This window comes from Micrasema longulum, unplaced genomic scaffold, assembly GCF_059751315.1.
Source record: "Micrasema longulum isolate JH-2025_06_02 unplaced genomic scaffold, ASM5975131v1 h1tg000498l, whole genome shotgun sequence".
Lineage (NCBI taxonomy): Eukaryota > Metazoa > Arthropoda > Insecta > Trichoptera > Brachycentridae > Micrasema > Micrasema longulum.
The window spans coordinates 398,973-416,210 of record NW_028277695.1 but is presented as its reverse complement, the minus strand read 5'-3'; the positions used below and the strand labels follow the sequence as shown (position 1 = coordinate 416,210).

Here is a 17,238-nt window from a genome sequence, read left to right as displayed (position 1 = left end):
AATTACAAAGCCGCGTAAAGTTATTTATACTTCAATTAAACATAAATATAAACAAAAACGTAACTGTAATATTATTATTGCTACCTTATTTTGTACGATGGACTATTAAACAAACACTCAAGATAATGGAAATATATCAACTGAAAAGATAATTAATTACTTTTTTATCTTTATAAATTTATAAAAAATATTTTTAAGTTAAAAGAAACATCTGTGCCTGACTTGAATTAATTGACAGAAAACTAAAAGTTCCAGAAACAGCTGGCTAATCTAATTTTAATTTATTTTATTTTATAAGTGTACACGGCACAAATGCCTTCTATAAACATAAATATACATTAAACATAGCAGTCTTCTATACAAAATAATACATAAACACTATATTTATGCATATTACACAGTTTTTTAAATGATATGAAAATATTGTACTATAAAAAATAATATGCGATATAGAATACTTAAAATAATAAGTTAAATAATAATAAAGATAACGCAGTAAATTGGGAATGGCAAAAATCATAAATTCTTTATTTGGTGGCATTTGTCTTGATATTAAATGCCCTAGGTATAATACAAGCTGTCTTGTGCCACCGCAGGGGTTCACAACAATGAAATATATTTATATATACATAAATACGTATATTATTAGTTTTATCTTCGTGTTAAATGTTCGGTTTATGTGTTCAGATATTTGGAATTTGGTTTAATACAAACCAATTGAACCGGTAATTAAAAGTTTTACACTTAGTAACATAAATTTTATAAAATAATAAAATAAAAAGATGCCTTACAGCTGGGGTTGCCAACTTGATCGACCGGAAATCCGGGAGGTAAATGAAACAACTACCATTAATATTGATCGAATGTGTGTTTATTATAAAATATAGTGAATCTGTATTAAATAATACGTTATTTATTAGTAAAAAACAAAGTCAAAACTAGATGTATTATTACAATTTTACTTTTAAATCCGATCAGCCACATCATCAAACTCTTTACAAGTATATATATATATATATATTTTAAAGTGTGCATCTGTATCTCCGAGTTTACGTGAATTTCATTTAACCGATTACGACTTTTTGACATAAGTGTATTTACTACGTTAAAAACACGCTAAGCCGCAGCATTTGCGATTGGGATTCATTGATAAATAAAATTATTTTTCTTAATCTCTTTCCCACATTCATCTTCACATTTAAAAAAAATCCCAGCGTCTAGCCCATTTTTTCGCTCACCACAACTCCACGAACTTATTGCAATAAACAATAATAATTTTAAGACTATCGGTTTCGAGATATTTTGGCTGCGTTTCTGGAGTGGAGAGGAGATTCAAAAATTTAATAGGATATTTCCGAGAGAGTCCCGGAATACCGGGCGGGCTGGTAACAAGTAACAACTAACAACCCTACCCACAAACCCACAGCGTACCTCGACTCACGAAACTTTACATTTTTGTTGCCATAATCTGAATCCTTCAATTTGTATTGGTTTTCACTTGAGCTCTGTTAAATATCTTCATAGGGGACTGTATTGGAACACCGAATGCAGCTCGTCTTGATAATCTGTTATGTGAAAGTGTGGTAATTAATATAACGCTTCAGGTGCCAGTCCAGGGACATTATAATAATGCAGTGTAAATCCACTTTCAAAACAATTATTTCACGTTGATGCCAAAAATCGAACACGGGACCACACACAATCGTGGTAGGTGAATGCATTAACCATTATACTGCAGGGTGGACTGTCCCAACTAGATTCCCTTTTTCAGGATTGATTTTTACCTGAAAGTACCCAAGTCAAAAAGAGTCAAAAACACTCGTCCAGGATTCTGGTTCTATTTCAAACTCTGAACAGTTTTCCTTATCCGCTCGGGCAGACAATAAATCTGTCAGTTTTATATACTATTTGTTCAAAAAAAATAATTGCAACATTTGTTCCTCTCATTTTTACTTCTAATCTAATCCTAAGCTTTTTAATTTTCAGTTCAGATCGTCTCCATAGAATGACGTTTATTTATAAGATGCAAGCAATAAATGTAGGACAAGTGTCAATAGTTATTCAAATGTTTCGCTCATGTATGATTGAAGAATAATAAAACTACATTGGATAGCCATGTCGAAAGTTTACATAATCAAAGGGCATGCACGATATGATGACATATAAAAGTGGAAGAAGCTTGGATTGAATGCTGGGAAAGACGCGGGTGACAGTCCGTTATTTATGTTGATCCCGACAACAAATTAATAGATAGTAGTACTACCTAGTAGTAGCTAAAACAGAATAATAATTTTAATATAACTAGCCACGTGATTTTCAGTAGAAACTCTTCAATGCGCGCTTTTATATTTGAGCCGATTGACAATATGTCACACAGAGTACCTATTGGCAAATATAATTCCATATGACATATTTACTGCGAAGTAAAATACCTACTAGCGACTCGGTGTTTACTCTCCGCCTGTATCCCGATGTGTGGCCATCTTTACACGGAATTAATGTGCTTTGTCGTGGGTGAGTTAGTGACACGACAAGATGGCGCAGGTACTGTTACACTAGGTATTGAGTTATACCTGCAGGGTTCCTTTTAACGGGCTTCCTCCGCAAATGTTGATTAGTCCCGATTAATCCATTTATCTTGTCAGGGTACGTGCTTCGGTCAGTACTTTTATTGATCAGCAGTCTCTGTAGATTGAAAGTACTTTCCACCTAACCTAACATAACCTAACACTACCTCACCTCGTCCAACGAAGGCAATGAACCGCCTGGGAGCCCCACAGAATACACCTTTCTCACACATTGACGTATCTTGTAAACACACTTACAATTTACGAGACTTCTTGTTTTTACTCTACGTAGTTTTAATTGAAATAGCGAACACTTTTAGGTGCTGAATAACGGTTGTAAGTCTTTAGAAATTGCTCTGCTTAGTACAACATTTGCAACAGGTGTCTCTTATTTAAACGATTGGTTAGTAAATAATATCATCTACGAGCACTTACACAAAAGAAAACGCGTATATACATACTACACATACCTACTAGAAAACGTGTAAAATACATTCATACTACCTACCTATTATGATTAATTGTTTTGGCTTAAAATCCTATATCGTTTTCCATTTTATCAATCCTACGACAGTTTTGAAAAGCTGTTATGAACATATTTACCTAATGCAGGTATTAAATTTACGTATGTATCTAAAAATAAGCTTATCAATAATTGCAGGTATGCATAAGTTTGAAAATTACAAAACAGAAAATAGTAGGCAAAAAATAGATTTTAAACGCGAGTTTATCAGATTGAATTTATGTAGAAGGATCGTTCTGTAATCAACTGAAAATAGATATGTCATAAGATTTTGTCAAACGGTTGTGCAATTGTGGCATAATTTCTCAAATATCTACACATGATAAAATACGGATATCTTACTACCATATCTCGCTGATGTTAGAATGTGTCTTTAAGTATTCTAGTAACTTAAAACTGACAGCATCGCTATTGTTCCGAGAGCCGAGCAATCAAGGAGTAATAATGAAACTGTCACTCGCTTTACGCTATCAATATACGAATATACTCGAGTGTACTTTCTGCTAAACCGATTATTCATGTCACGCCACTTCTAGCGGGTGTGGTCTGGAAACGTTTCTTAATTACTGAATGTAACCAACATTGGACTAATGATTGTAATCGCCATTCCTTTCTTTCACTGCTTACTCAGGGACCGATTCCGAGGTACCACCAGTCTGCAAATCATCAGGTGAGTATTTTACTGTAAATCTATTTTGTGTACAAGTATACATCGCTAATTGCTTCTGAGGTCGTAGGCGTGACCTTTAGCGACCCGTTCAAGGTTATACGGAATTTCCTTTTGAAAGGAAATGGGAACCTGCGATGCCCTTCTACGCAAACTAAATAATGTTTATCCTTTCGTGAAAATAGATTTAATATCAAATTTAAATTCTATTAGGCAGTTGTTACTCGTTTTGTATCGTATAATAATTTTCACTTGAGCCCTTCGTTGTAGAAAGCATATTTCATATTTGAATTTATTTATAGAATCCCTATACGCCGTACCTCACTATTTTTTTCTTACCTGCTTAGTTAGAATTTTGTAGAATTAATTGATTTTGTACATGGATTTTTATTTTGTAAACTAGTTTTAAAGATTTTTCTGTGATTTACATTAATGTTTCCATGTATTCCGCATTCTTTGTGTAGAGATACCGAACTATAGTCAACTTATAAGGAACCAACTGAGAAACGCGTAAGGGTCAACTCAAACTTACGATGGCATTGAAATCTGATAATTGGTAAAGAAACATGTTTGTATTCATTGTAAAATCATTAATTAGAAAAAGATCCAACGGAAAACAACAAACTCTGTACCTAAACATTATAATACCTATATTTTATTGTCTATAGAAATTTGCATATTTTGAATCCTGTTTTAAGATCAGAGATAATCATTATAGAATAAGGATATCAATATTTTTTTACTATACATAATGAAATAATACGAAGTACAAATACTTCGTATTATTCCATTCCATTCCGTTATTAGAATAATCATTACAAATGTCGGGTCAGGCGCCTCTCACGGTAGGTCAGGAGTCAGGACTGTTTAGCACCAGTCTCGAGAGGCGATGGGGGTAGACAGTAGTGGTGTCGGCAGTACTTTATAATGACCAGGGCTGGTATTCCAAACGCTCTCGCGGCCGTACTATCTCGTGTGTTTACATACAAAATACACGAGAAAAACTGTTTTCTCGTGCCACGAGAGTGGTTCAGAATAGCACCTCTGGGCTCCGATTACAATGGGAAGTTTACAGAGTTATCTTCGACTGTATAAAGAAAAACAGATAAGTGTGTACAAAAAGAGTATATTTGCGTGAACATTAAACGGTAAACTATAAGAACATGTTTCAAAAAAAATAATGTATGTATATTCTGCTTTTCATACGGAAAACTTAATTTTAGTTTAAAGATAAAATTGAAGATAAATGTTAACTTCCCATTGTAATCGGGCCCAGTGAGGGGAACAGATGGGTAGACAGACACCGAGAAATCGTTCGAGCTAGAAAATCGCGTGCATTTTTCTTTGAGGACAAAGGCATAATAAGATAATTGTGTGCAACACCAATGAAGCTGCCACCATTAACAAAGATAAAAACAACTCATCGAGTATGATGTACTATAATATGTAAAAAACGATGCTAGTTTTAGCGAGAGACACTACCACCATAAAGAGGAGTCAATTTTTTCTTAGTTTCTAAATTATAAAATCTAAGATGTCCCAACCCAAATGCTGAATAGCGCGCTTGTTTACCGACTGAGTTTACATTGTCGTTTAAATTGAATCTCCTTCCCAATTCCACTTACTTGTAATAAAACTTTGTCGTAGTTGATAGATTTCTACCCGGTACGATTTTGTTTACGACTAGCTATTTTTACTACGGTTTCATTCCAAACTCGTTGAAGAAATATTGATATTCGGAATAAAATAAACATCACGTTGGTAATAATAACAAGATTTAATACGATTTATTCGTAGGGATTGCCCAACGTAAGTCAAACCGAGTAACATGAAAATAGATAAACTAATTACAACCCCGATCAACATATTACATGCCCGTATTTCAATATCAAAGCTTCATATGTGAGAAGCTTTGTGTTACGTGACACAGTGTTGATTACTTACATTCATCCGAATACTAATTAAATATCCAAATTACATTAAGATTACGTGGTTATGTTTACCTTCGGAAGATATTTCCCTACAATCGATGTATTTACCATTTGAATCGCTGTAAAAAAAATATTTTTAGCATTCAATTTGATCACTAAGAACTAGAAACATACAATTTTAAAATTATTTAACCTTTGCCTCCGTCTACCCCAATTTAGAATCTACCATTCACCAGACATAGTCTCCAAGGTGCGGAATCAAATATGAAATATTGAAGAGCAGTCTCCGCGTTCCATTTCCTGTTTTCTGTAAGAAAGTGACCTAAGCGAATCGGTTTTCCACGACGGGGAAGAGACATATTTTATAGACGCCGCAAGCCTCGGGAATACTGTATTGTTTTCATTTCAGATGCTCAATGACGTAATTCATAAAAGCGTTAAAAGTAATATCGTCGCATTCATGTTTTCAGGGAGACTTGAGCCAACAGGACAAACGGTGTGTTTTCTTGACTGTGCATGACCTGGGAACAAATCGTAAGTGCAAACTTATTCAATAACAAATTCATAATAAAAACCTTAATAGTGTGACAACTTCGAACTATTTCTAGAATGTGTATTCGCTTAAGTACACTTTAACGCGAATCTTTAATTTTTTATTTCAATTAATATTAATGTCCTAGAAACAACTTCTTTACAATAAACTTAACGTAATAATAGTTACGCAAATTGCGTTAAAACTGTTTTTGTAATAAAGATACAATTCCGCAAGTGTTGCAACTAGCGCGTTGTGATAAAATTAACTATAATTCTTTACACAGAGGCTTGGTAATGGCATTAAAGATACGTATAACTCTAATTTTGAAATTAGCTAAGGAGATAATATGCGTTTCTCATTAAATTATGTTTTTGTTGAATTAATTTCAGACACATCCCTTCACGAGTTTGTAAACAGTCCCTGCATGACGGAGATACGTGATCGTTCATGCTTCATCCATGTTGATGTTCCCGGTCATGAGGATAATGCTCCCAACCTTCCTGACTCGTGAGTATAAAGTGCTTCACTACTTCAAAAAATTTCAGTTTTTGAAATTTATTTACATTTTTTGTAGAGTAGGTACGTAGCGGCAGAATGCATATTTTACACTTCGCTTTAGAAAAAAAGTTTAAATGACACATTTGAAAGGGCGATCAGTCTAGTACAGTATGTCGCTTAACTGAATAAGAAAATTATAATTGAGAGACTAAGAAAGGTGGCGAAAGATAAAGTGTGGGATTAGCAAGGAGCTTTTATAAGTGGACGCGGATGCATTGATAATTTTTTTACACCTTAAATAGTAATCGAGAAGATTTTGGCAAAAAGGCAAAAGCTGTTCTGCGCATTTGTTGAATTGTAAAAAGCGCATGACAAAGTAGATCGAACGAAACCAATTGGAATTGGCGTGTTGGAAAAGTACTCACACGAGCAGTATCATCTCTCTATAAGAAGAGTTCAACTTATATAACAGTTAATGGAGGATTCACATCTTGGTTTGCGATTTCAAAGGGCGTAAATCAAGGATGTGTAATGTCACTATGATTATTTTTTAATCTAAACGTAAACAAGAAACAGAATGCATGGATATTGGAGCGAAAATGTATAATTTTACAGTAAACTATTTGTTATATTTATTTTACAATTATTTATATTATTTTTGCGTACCCCTAACTAGTCCTTCACGTACCCTTTGAGCCATTCGAACAGCTGCTAAAGAAAAATATTGACCATACCAATAAAAGTAAAAATAAAAATATATAGCTCATGATAACAGTTTCGAATACACAAGTGTAGGCAATTCAAATACATGATAATAGTTTTTTTTCTTAGTTCATGTAATGATAATAAGAAAAATAATTAGAGAAAACTGATGCACGAAATAAATAAAGGAGACTCGTCAGGTTTTATGAAAAGATTCATTGAAAGAGATTGAAGAGTAAGCGTCTTTTGTGTGTGGTTAAAAAAGGTTTACTTCATAGAGATGTATTGTGTCAAGAGATAATAATTACATTTTTATCTCAATTTTCGAATTACCACAAGTCTTGGTTTCCAAAATCTTCAAAACCCTGCTTAAATTTCTGACAGCGAATAGAGATCGTTTTCTTTTTTACCTAACTTATAACCCCTCTAAGTTATTTAGGTTGAAAGGGTATTTGATAAATGAAGTTTCTAACTAAACGTTTATGTACATAATATTAATCAAAGAATTATTGTTTTTTTCTTCATTGGAATAAATACATTTTCCGTATAAGATAATACGTATTAATAAAAAATGGAAAACTCTTAGTTTATTTTACAAATATTACCATTATTAACAAGCACCTGCACATGTGCATATTCTATTTTATTTTTCAGGTGAAGCTGCATAATTTGAGATTTAATTAATCAAAATTATGGTTAATTTTTATACGAACACATTAAAAAACATTCAGTATGTACTGTATGAATATTTTTTCAATTTGAATATTTATTTATTTATTTTGTACATGACATTAACGATGTGTATGCAAGGGAAGCGATTTGCTGCTGAATGTCGATAAATCCAACTTGATAGTTTTTGAAAAAAAATAAAGTACGACTAAATGTGAAATCAGTGGGAATGGAGTTATACTGAAACTAGTAGAGAAATTTGTATATCTGGGAAGTATGTTTACTGGGGATCGAAATACTGAGAAAGATATTGAAAGGAGGGTGAGTCCCGGGAACAGAGTGAACGGTGCAGTTAAATCAACCTTGGCAAAAAAGTGTCGGTCGCAAGAGCCAAAATTAGCAGTTCGCAATGGAGTCCTGGTGCCGACTTTGGTGTATGGGTGAGAATGATAGACTGGGAAAAACAGGGATAAAAGTAGACTGAATGCTGTCAAAATACGACCTCTCAGGCAAATATGTGGTAAAACTATGTACGATAGATGCACAAATGACGAGATCCGTACATTATGTAAAGTTCAGCGTTGGATTCGACATGTAGAGCGAATGGACATCGAAAGGACGACTACAAAAGTTAACGATGCGATCGATGCAGAAATAGATGAAGACACAGAAAAACATGGCATGATCAAATCTAAATAATATTTGAAGATGGATATTTCAAAGTAGGAATAATCAGCGCGCGTGCATGAGAAGATGTATGAATGAAGAGGAAGCGAGATTTGTATACAAAGACAGAGTGATATGGTGTTCTATCCTTACATGGAAACGTCGTGATTGTTTGTTATGAAACGGTAAAAATAATGTGTCTTCAATATACGAGTATCATATAATTATTTTTTTTAAATCTATTCTACATCTTAAATGTATATTTTGTATTCATAAAATCTATGTAATTCTATAATTGAGGATCATGTACACAAAATATAAAATATCACCTATTATTTTTATTACAGTATTTATTTATTTACACCCGCTTTATTTCCCGGTGAAAACCATTATTTTCATTCACTAATTTTTTTTTTCGATATTTCATCCATTGTAACAATTTAAAGGAACTAAGATGGGTTTGTGAGTATTTATCATAGCCAAAACATGTTTTCATTTCCAAATTGTCTGGTCAAACATTCTATGTGATTTTTCTCAGTTATAGTCAATAACGCATTTAGAGGGTTTTACCAGTATATAGACGATATAGTAATTATCCAGTGTTCTCTTTCCTTCTTAGGGGGGTCTTGAGGTTGTGTACTTTTTCCCCGGCGATTAGCAAATTGGTATCCCTACATTTCAGCAGTTAATCATCAGCAATTTGGGTGTTTCGATAATCCATTGCTCACATGCAGAAAATGTATGATTCAATTTCTGCATTATCCTTAAGACAATAATAGGTTGGTCAGATAACAATCAGAATGTGTTTCCGGGTGAGTCCTACATTACAATTGATCAACAATATTTTGAATTAGTTACATGTCTGCGTGAGAGTATTTTGTATATGTCGAACCCATTCTCTTTGATTTAGAAAAAGTTTTTGGCACAAATCACATCGAAGCAAAGCTGTTGCTCTTCGGTATCACCACTCAATAAAAACACGCCATGATTTTCTCTTCAGTCAATGAGGGTTTTACCAGTATACCGGTCTCTTTGTAAAAGTACTCACCGGGTGTATTGATACTAGTACATTTCAATTTCTTTCGACCGACCGAAATAACAATAAATTAGAAAATATAATATCATAATTTACTGCGTGTTTCGAGTCATTTAGAAATGTCAGATAACAATACCTACACTTTTAACAAACAAAATAAATTTAATTACTTTTAGCGAATGAAAATGAATTCATCATAAATTAGTTCATCCACTTGTTCCACCTGTAAAATGAATCGCCTGCTCAAATAACGGTTAGATAAAACGGTGTTACGAATTTGCTGCACGAAAATACAGAAATAAAATTAAAAATGCCTATCCAAAATGCATTAAATTAAAATCTGCATACTCTATTAGCCCGCCAGTTGTAATTGCGCTAATTTGTTAACACGTTCCACAGCTAACTGAATTATACCTCAACATAATAAATCATTAATTACAGTTTATTTTTAGTTTCTCTGTATTATTAATGCTTCTGTCACTTGCTGACACCTATCTTTATTCAACGCCGTACGTAATTAATTAATTTATTAAATTGAACTTTACGTTGTTTTCGATTACTTAAAAATAAACAAATGCACGCCATTTAATATTTATAATGTTTCCGCTGTAACTCTTTAATGTCAAGTATGTTTTTTTCTAAATAAAACTTTGCGTTTAATAATGAATCCGTCAATGAAAATAACGTTTTATTTCTACGAAAATAAAAAAAGAGTAATTAAATTAATTAATTATCATTAATGATGTATTCCCGCATAAATTATTCTCGCGTCGACTGTTTTTTTTAGTTGATGATTTTGACTTATTAACAAAAAAAATAATTTAGGCGTGTCTGTATATATCGACGCTGGAAAAAAAGTTACCAAAAGATATGTTGCAACTTTACAGAAGAGCCAATTAAAGTTTATTTTTTTTATTAATAAATAAATCTCATACATACGTATTATTTTGGCCCGATTCCTACATAATTGAAAAAATACTTTCATTGACTTTTCTGTAAAGTTGCTACATGTCACTTGGTAACTTTTTGTTTCCAGCGTCGATATGCATGCAGTTTTGCCGTCCCGAAACGTATTCAATAAAGACGCGACACCAGAAACTTTTCTGCACTTTTAATTTGTTAAATTTGGTCATGCCATGTATATTTAAAATATAGGCCTGTATAATTTTTAAAAAAATATGATAACGTTGATGTTCTTTACTTGGAAATTAATTTCTAACTCCCAACCTCCGAATTTCGTCGTAATGCCACATTTAGTAACAGCGATCAAAATAAAATAATGCGTTGGTTCGCAGATACCAGTTCCCGCCTCTGCAGACTCTGGGCGAGGATCTGGTGACTGTGCTGGACTTCCTGCACGTGAAGTACGCCGTGGGGCTGGGTGAGGGGGCGGGGGCCAACGTGCTGGCGCGCTGCGGCCTGGCGCACCCGCGCCGCCTGTTGGGGCTGGTGCTTATCAACTGCACCGGCTCACCCGCCTCCGTCATGGACGCCTTCCGCAACAAGTTTCTGAAGTGGCGCGGCGGGGAGGTTACGCAGTCCGAGGAGGACTTCCTGCTTTACCACAAGTTTGGCCACGTGAGTTCCATGTCTCACTACTCCCAATACTCAATATTCAACTACAGGGTGCGGCAGCACAATTGGCTGATTTTAAGGGTTCATAAAACAGAAGATGTTATTGTAATCATTTCAATTTAAAAAAAAAATATTATTCAACGTTCAAAATTTAGGTTCACACTATTTTAAACACTGATTTACCCAATATTTGAACTGTTGGTCAACTCTTATAATGGCTTGACGAAAATTATCCTTCAGTTTCGCAAAGGTTTTTGGACGATCGGTGTATACGATACATTTAATAAAAATGAGCCTCAAAGACTCAATCGGGCAAAGTTTTAATGAACGCTTCACATGCATTTTGCCGAGCAGCAAAATCGCGTTCAGAGAGCTTTTGCACCGTAACCAACTTGTAAATATGAAAGTAGAAGTCATCATGAAAAAAATTCTCGACAAAACGATCAGAAATTTCAAAGGCAGCTGCATGCTTGCGTACAGGTCGCCGAGGAAATTGAAAATATGACTGTCTCAATATTTTGAGCTGATCTCATGGGCCATTCTACCCGGATCTTCTTTTTTCCACACTTCCATTTTGAAAATGTATTTACCTACGTAACTATTGATAGTCAGCCAGGAACACGATTTTGGGCGGCAATATTGAAGTGAGTGCGGAATGTTGCATGGTGACGATCGAGCCACCGTTAGAAAAGTAAACCACTCCACCAAACGCGCGCTGTTCTTTCGTCATAAGTGAAAGGGATAAATCTTCCTTTTTTTAAAATTTAAATTAAATTATCCGTTCCATAGCGGCCAATTCTCGCTTTCTAGTGCCCAATTCAAATTAGCAAATCGTGCTACTGCATCCTGTTCTTCAGAAAACTCTAAATGTCCTAATTCGCTTGGGTGGAATTAATCAATTACATTAACGCAACTAATATCTCTACTGCAAGTACTTACGTGAATTGTTAGCATCGCTTATCTTATTGATTAATATATATTGCTCCTTATTGACCATTTATATGGTAAAAATATCATTCCAACTTATCCAAAGTGGGTATCAAAATGTCTGCTAAAAACGATCATTTTGTTTCAACAGCACATAGTCCAGGAGACCGACTCTGACAAGGAACGCATCCTGCAGGAATTTTTGGCGCGTCTCCGTGGGTCTCTCAACAGTCACAACCTCAAGCTTTACGTCAGAGCCTTCCTTAAGTAAGAATTCGATTACTATGTATACAACTCTACATTGAAAAGTTCAATTTGATCTGGTTACTTCTCAACCGCTGACATCTGCTTATGCGTAATGGTTTTTGTTTTTAGTCGAAAGGATCTGTCGCTTCGCAACTGTCAGCCCGACACTCTCCTTATAACGGGAACCCTTTCCCCATACGCGGCCGTGGTAGAGAAGCTCTACAGGGACGGAAACAAGGAGAAGGTGTCCCTGCTGAAGGTCGAGCGCGCTGGAGATGTCTTGTCTGAAGAGGTTAGTATTATGTTTGCACTTTACATTTTACTACCCCTCACTATTACTTCTTAAATTAAGGTTTAAGTGTCACTTTTGTTTTGAAAAGAAACATTGTCATGGGTTTAAGTTTACTTTAATTAAAATTTTAACGAATATTACATTGAGAAGGTGAGATATTCCCTGATTTTAGTCAAAATAGTAATAACGAATGTTTTTTTTGAAAACTAAAATAAAATAACATTAAAAATGTCTAAAAACATCCTGTTAATTTTAGGGCCGTTCTTTACGTTTGAATGAGTTCATGTTATTGGTTTTGCAGCCGGCGAAGGTGGCTCAGAGCCTGCTGCTGTTCTGCCAAGGCCAGGGGCAGCTGACGTCCCTCACGCTGCCCGGTGTGGAGCGCCGCATGTCTCGCGCTATGTCCATGGAGGACTACGACAAGCCCAACGTGCGCCGCTTGTCGCTCACCCCCGCCTGCCCGCCCACCCCGCCCAAGTCCTAGGCCATTCGCCCAAACGCCGGCTTCCCAGTTCTATAGGTCGATCGTCGTAACAAATGCTCGCAAACAGGTGGGAAAGTTTGATTCACCAGATCGACAACAATTGAGATTCGTCAAAAACTCTCATTGTGGCAAATTGGCTGGTGGAGTTTCGAATGGACACAACATTGCCTATCAAATTCTTTCTATCGTCGCAATAACTAATTATATCACAAATAAATTGTCCGACAGGTTCTGGTACCTATCCGTTTTCTCGACTCGAACATTTAAGACCAAATATTTTATAGATTTATAATACAAGTTATAGCTAAGGTGAGAATTTGACATGATAACGGCAATTCTGTCACCCTTCTGGCTCCTCGCGGATATTTTTATAACGGTCAAGCCATATTATAAGTGTCTCCCTTGTTCACGCGGTATCATCCCATACGAAAACTATAGACGTCACTCACTGTGACAATTATTAGCGCGCATGTATTTCTTACGTAATCTGTTCACCATGTGCTGATCCTTAAATGATATTTTTATATGTTTAAATACAATTTTACTCCCCATCGTGTCATTTAAAGTATTTCTTACGTAATTTGACCAATATATGCTGATTCTTAAATGATATTTTTATATGTTTAAAGACAATTTACTCCTCATCGCCTGTCATTTAAAGAAAATTTCCATGATTTGTGTTTTCGAAAGATCATATTTATGCCAATGTCAAATACTAAAGGGCTCGCAGTGGATTTAACTTTTAGTTAAATGACAACATCTACAAAATGAGTAATATCGCTTATTATGATAATCCTTTTTCATACACTATATTAAATTTATGGCAAATGGATAACATGTACGTCTTTCCCATTTGAAGAGCCGTAATTCCATAAAATGTTTAGCTTTGTTTAAGTAAGTTGACTTTGGTCTTTAAAAAACTCCTGACTTGTTATTTGTTGTGTATGATTACAATAGCATCTGATGCGTATGTTTCATAGTGATAAGTTTTAAATATTGTAATAAGTTTTTAATATTGTAATTCATTTTTTTAAACTTTATCAACAAAAGTATTAAAATAGTATGTTTTAAATCAATTATGATGCACATTGTCACCAGCTGGGTCTCAGATACATCTGGTACACCGTATTTCGATATTCGCCGGTAACAGTCATCCAAATCTGAATAACTTTGGAAGTTATTGAACAAAAAAAAGTGTATTTGTAAAAATATTATTTGGTAACGTTCGCCAGAGGAAGGGTAAAGAGTTTTCCCGACCTTCGACGTTCACCCCCTTCTATAAATGAGGAGCAAACATATTCAAGTATTCATATCTTAATCTATGATAAAAAAAACATTTATTTAATTCTAAACGCGTTTTTTCATATATAAAATATATCCTTAAGTTCATACATTTAAACAAATAGTGTTGTTAAAAACAAGTTTTACTTCATTTTTCAAGCTCTATACCTATATATAGGACAAATCAATTTTTGGTCGTTTGCTCCTCAAATATGTATAATATTCATTACAAAATTGTAGTGCCCGCGAGCTAGATAGCCGCCATGCCATGCCGTGCCGGCGCTTTGTCAAGCCAAATTAGTCTGTGATTTTTTAAAACTTTTAAAGTAGAGTTTGCCAAAAAATGATTTGTCTGTGATTTATATCTGAAACCTGTTGTTTCTAATTAAATAGGTTCAGTAAATATTATTTTGATGATTGAGAAGTATAAAAAGTAAAAACTTCAATATCCACAACAGTTTTTTTTTCGAATTGCGCTTAAGAAATTGAACAGTGATTTCCATGTCAAATGTATAATATAATTACGTTTCGCGTCTTCAAGGCGTGTATAAAATATAATATAATATGATATATGACTAAACAACAATCCTTTATTGTCTTTAAAATTCAATTAGAAAACGGATTACCAGTTGCACTTATGCAACTTTATTGAACTAAAAACTTTAATTTTTCACAAGTTTAGCGCTCATTTTTAAGTGTTTATTTCCGTCTTTTATGTTAATAAATGATTTGTATCTTAGTTGTACTTGTCAGTGTGTAGGTGCATTAGTGCATCATATAAACGCCTGAAGATGTTAATCTGTAATATTCATAAATGTTAAAAGCTTTTGCTTTGTAGAATAGATTTGGCGTATTCGTGGAAGGACCGCGTGGCGGCCGCGGCCCTCGGTTCAGTAGTACTGCGGTGTGTAGCAGTCTCGTGCGCGCACTTGACAGTAGTTTCATAGAAGGTAATCATAATCATTAATAATAATTAATATTATCTTGCGCGCTTTATACTATCACCGATTAAAATGAGTCACCGATTTCCAGAAAATCCGTAGTGACAAAAAATGGCTGCCTGCCACTAGACGTACGACTGTGTTTATCTCCTTTTACGCACGCTTTCGTGAAATAAAAATAAACTCTCGTGAGACTAAAGTAATTTCACTTTAATCGAAGAAATAAATCGTTGTTTTTGATTTGTTAGGCTTTGTATCCGGAATGAGTGGTTCAAATGTTGACAAAAATATTTTTCATATCACAACATATTTACGTAATATATTTACTATTACAATATTATAGTACCATATTTATATTACCCTGTTGGAAATAAATAATATTTTATACCAAAGTTTATATTATAAAGCTCAAAACGTACCTATCCAAGAATTGTGTTTTGTAATTTTATGTCGATTCTACTAAATAAAATGTAAAAAATATTTATGTAAATATTATGTTTAGCCAGAGAAGATCGATGATTGCGTGTTGTGGGTTAAATGCCATATTAGGCTTGTCAACCCTGTCACCAGTTAATACACTGTACCGTGTATGTCGAAGTAAACGCATTTGTCAGCTTTCTTATCCCTTATTTTCGACAAGTGACGACACCCCTATCAAACTGTAGCAACCTTCAATACGTGGCTAAAGGTTAACCTTTAAACTATATTGTAATGTATGTGATTAAATGAGAGCCAAATTTACTGTACTGTCGCAGTTAATTTTATTCTCAATTCTGTTTATTATCAATGAATTATTGTTAATTCCTACCTATTAAATAATGAATAAATAAAATATTTCTAATGATATCTTAACCGTGTTATAATTTTCTGAATTCCTAGCATACCTTTTTCTAATGCTAACGTTCCACTCCTTGCCGACATCCCGACTATCATTTCCCCGCCCTATAAACCCGTATACAAATTTGTAAATATGTTGTAGATAGTGTAATTTTAAACGCAAATACACTAGCTTTTTATTTTCTATTTAAGCCGATCAGCAGGCTCATAAAAGCCCTAATAGATTAGCATAAATTAATGATATATAATACAACCATCATCATCATCATAAGCTCGACAGCCTTGGGTGGGCCTCGGCTGAATCCGAGAGTCTCCTCCAGTCTTGTCAGTCTGCTGCCCTTCCTCTCCAATATCCTCACTTCCAACATTGTCGTATCCGCACTGATGTAGTATATCTATCACATTTTGGGCCTTCCTGGTCTTCGTCGTCCTTGTGGCACAAAAAGAGTTTTATGGTGATGTGTGTACTAATGTACTCATAAATCATAAGTTCTATTTTCCTCGCACTTAATTCAAACCCTATGAACGCTTCGTGAGTGGCCCGGAGAGATCTTCCGATGATGTAAACGTCCGCGTAGTCAGAACTGACTTAAAGAAGATTCTGCTTCTGGTTTCTATGTTTGAGTCCCTGATCACCTTTTCCAAGGCTATATTAAACAGGAGACATGCTAGCGCATCTTTCTGTCGGAGGCCATCATATGTCTGGAAAGGTATTGAGAGATCTTTATCAATCCCCTTTTTAAATATGGTTGGGCTCATTGTTGTTTTTACAAGTCTAATCAACTTATTTGTGATTTTTAGCTCAAGCAATGCTTTATAATACATATATAATGAATATATATATATATTATTTTACAATTA

General features: G+C 34.4%; 1 protein-coding gene across 1 annotated transcript; it reads left to right on the top strand.

The window, feature by feature from the left end:
• Window positions 1–3,701: 3,701 nt before the first annotated feature.
• Window positions 3,702–16,389, top strand: LOC148281106 (uncharacterized protein ZK1073.1). Its single transcript, XM_088227311.1, has 7 exons — window positions 3,702–3,760; window positions 6,159–6,222; window positions 6,613–6,730; window positions 11,090–11,372; window positions 12,448–12,563; window positions 12,672–12,834; window positions 13,136–16,389. Exons 3-7 carry the CDS (start codon window positions 6,648–6,650, stop codon window positions 13,316–13,318), a joined length of 828 nt encoding a protein of 275 aa, XP_088083437.1. The 5' UTR covers window positions 3,702–3,760; window positions 6,159–6,222; window positions 6,613–6,647; the 3' UTR covers window positions 13,319–16,389.
• Window positions 16,390–17,238: the final 849 nt, after the last annotated feature.